The sequence below is a fragment of the Coffea eugenioides genome, chromosome 9, assembly GCF_003713205.1.
Source record: "Coffea eugenioides isolate CCC68of chromosome 9, Ceug_1.0, whole genome shotgun sequence".
NCBI classification, from domain to species: domain Eukaryota; kingdom Viridiplantae; phylum Streptophyta; class Magnoliopsida; order Gentianales; family Rubiaceae; genus Coffea; species Coffea eugenioides.
The window spans coordinates 32948933-32952087 of record NC_040043.1 but is presented as its reverse complement, the minus strand read 5'-3'; the positions used below and the strand labels follow the sequence as shown (position 1 = coordinate 32952087).

Genomic DNA, 3155 nt, shown 5'->3' with positions numbered 1-3155 from the left:
TAGCAAGAAGTTCACAACTTACGAGGCAAAATACTCATTTCTTGAAAGGAGTTGCAGTGCATTGGCCTGGGCAGCTCAGAAGTTGAGGCATTACTTGTTTAGTCACACCACTTACCTCGTTTCTCAGTCAGATCCTTTGAAGTACTTATTAGAGAAACCAATGCCGACCGGATGCATGGCTAAATGGCAAATGATCCTTTCTGAATTCGACATCACTTTCACCACGTAAAAGGCAATCAAGGGACAAGCTATAGCAGATCACTTGGCTGAAAATCCAAGGGAAGATGATTATCAACCGCTTCACACTTATTTTCCGGATGAGGAGGTTTTATTTGTTGGTGTAATAGAAGATATGAATGAACGATACTCTGAATGGAGACTATTCTTTGATGGTGCTTCAAATTCTTTCGAAACTGGTATCGGAGCTATTCTTGTATCACCCGAAGGAAAGCATTATCCCGGTTCTGCTAAACTGCGATTTTTCTGTACTAATAATATGGCTTAATGTGAGGCTTGCATTTTGGACTCAAAATGGCATTGGAGATAGAGATTAAGGATTTAATAGTGTTCAGTGATTCCGATTTGCTCGTACATCAAACACTCAAAGAATGGATTACTCGAGATTCAAAGATCTTGCCATATCACTGCAGTTTATTAGATTTGGCGAACAAATTCAGAAGTTCAGAGTTTAGGCATATTCCACGCGCCCGAAATATTTTTGCTGATGCTTTGGCTACTTTATCTTTAATGATTCAACATCCAGACGAGTTGGTGATTGAACCTATCCAGATTCAGTTACGAGAAAAGCCTGCTCATTGTCTGGTCGTGAAAAAATCTTCTGATGGTCGTCCTTGGTATAGCGATATCAAGGAATTTCTCAAAACAAGGTCTTATCCTCCAGGTGCTGATACAACTGCTAAAAGCTTTCTGCGTAGATTATCATCCAAGTTTTTCTTGAATGGAGAGGTGATCTACAAAAGGACGTCAGACTTAGGCCTTCTAAGATGCGTTGATAAAGATGAAGCAGATTATTTGATAAAAGAAATGCACAGTGGTGTATGTCGATCACATATGAATGACCATTTATTAGCAAAGAAGATCATGAGGATCGGATATTTTTGGCTTACTATGAAGCATGATTGTGTAGTTTTTGTTAGAAGATGCATTAAATGTTAGTTGCATGGGGATGTTATGTACACTTCTCCCACAGAATTGCACAGTATGATTGCCCCCTGGCCATGTTCAATGTGGGGTATGGATGTAATTGGAACTATTGACCCTCCTGCTTCGAACGGGCATCGATTTATTCTAGTGGTAATTGAAAACTTTATAAAGTAGATCGAAACCAAATATTACAAGCATATGACTAAGAAGGTGGTGACCGATTTTTTAAGGAAACATATCATTTGTTGATTTGGTGTGGCAGAAACATTAAATCACCGACAATACCAAGAATCTCAACAATGACATGGTGGATGGGTTGTGCGAGCAGTTCAAAATCAAGCATCGAAATTCTACTATTTATAGACCACAGATGAATGGAGTTGTGGAGGCCGCGAATAAGAACTTGAAGAAAATAATTCGTAAAATGACTAAAAGACATCGTGATTGGCACGAGAAGCTCCCCTATGCATTAATGGCATATAGAACTGCTATTCGGACTTCTACTGGGACAACACCTTACAATCTCACGTACGAAATGGAAGCAGTTTTACCAGCTGAGGCTGAGATTCCTTCATTACGCATACTAATGGAGGCCAAATTGGATGAAACTGATTGGATTAAACAACATCATGAGCAGTTGTCGTTGATTGACGAGAAAAGGTTAAATGCCATTTGTCATGGTCAGTGCTATCGAAAGAAAATGGCACGTGCTTACAACAAGAAGGTCAAAGTGCGACTGTTCGAAGAAGGAAACAAAGTGTTGAAACGGATTTTGCCAGTTCAAGAGAAGGTTAAGGGGAAGTTTGCACCAAATTGGCAAGGCCCTTTTATTGTCCAGAAAGTATTACCTGGCGGAGCACTTGTTCTCGCAGAAATGGATGGACAAGTTTTCCCTCAGCCGATCAATTCGAATATGTGAAAGAAATTTTTCATCTATTAAGTGAAAATTTCCTTTTAGGGTTAATCCGAAAAATGGAATGAAAGTCAGGCTTTCTTCCTTTCCAATTAAACATTCTATCCCTAGTTATTTCTTTTAAACTTTCAGAATAAATTATTTCGTTTGGCAACCCCTGAAGATCGCAAACTCCACACTAGGGCAAACTTGAGTTGAAAGAAAAGCCTCAAAAGGTGAAAAGTGATAGAGAAAGAAAAGAACCTTGATTGAGAATAAATTGGGCAATATAGTTAAGTAGGGTTAGTATGAAAATACGATCTCAGTTGATTTAAACACTTATAAAATCTGCTTTCAAGTCTTAACCTTTTCCTAGCACCTCACCAGACCCCATTACAAAAATCGAAAGTCTTGACTTCTGTTCTTTGCATCACCTCTTTAGGAAGTTTCCTAATCAAATGGCAAATGATGTCAATACACCTTCACTGATTTTGCAAGGGAAGGATTGTCGTACTGATACCATCATTTCTTAAAACACATTTCTGAGTTAATAGAAGCTGTTGACAGGATTTGTTCATTAGGTGAAAATCTGAGAGGACACCTTTGAAAAAAAAAGAATAAGAAGAATAAGAAAAAGAGAAGAGAAAAAAAAGAAAAAAGAAGAGAAAAAAGAAGAAAAAGAAAAGAAAAGAAGAAAAAATAAAATAAAAATAAAATAAAGAGTTGGGATAGTCTTAGTGAAAACCCGAAAGGGCGCTAAGGTCGGGTTTTGTGTTGAAAAGTGAGCTTGGAATGGAATGGTTGGTGACTAAGTTCATTGGAATTTCTCTTCACCTTGTGGTTCTGTTGTCAACATTGAACTTCGAAGGAGCGATATCCAAAAGATCAAACGTGGCGTTTTGTTTCAGATCAGAGTACTTTGGTATTCTAAAGAGTAAAATTGTTGAATTTATAGGTTCAGTTCTCAAAAATTAATTTTCTTTCAATAAAAACAAATGATTTTTTTTCAGGTTACTGAAATTTTCATCATTACTGTGTAAATAAAATATTCTTGCATTTGTTTCATGGTTTCATTTATCTCTTCAAGTTTATCAAAAGG

The 3155-nt window shown here is 37.2% G+C and overlaps 2 protein-coding genes across 2 annotated transcripts; both read left to right on the top strand.

Moving 5' to 3' along the window:
• The first annotated feature begins 531 nt into the window (after window positions 1-531).
• On the top strand, window positions 532-1176 carry LOC113782446. The gene has a single exon (XM_027328339.1). The coding sequence runs from the start codon at window positions 532-534 to the stop codon at window positions 1174-1176; it is 645 nt and encodes a 214-aa protein (XP_027184140.1).
• A 292-nt stretch (window positions 1177-1468) lies between these two features.
• On the top strand, window positions 1469-2083 carry LOC113782445. Its single transcript, XM_027328338.1, has one exon. It carries the CDS (start codon window positions 1469-1471, stop codon window positions 2081-2083), a length of 615 nt encoding a protein of 204 aa, XP_027184139.1.
• Window positions 2084-3155: the final 1072 nt, after the last annotated feature.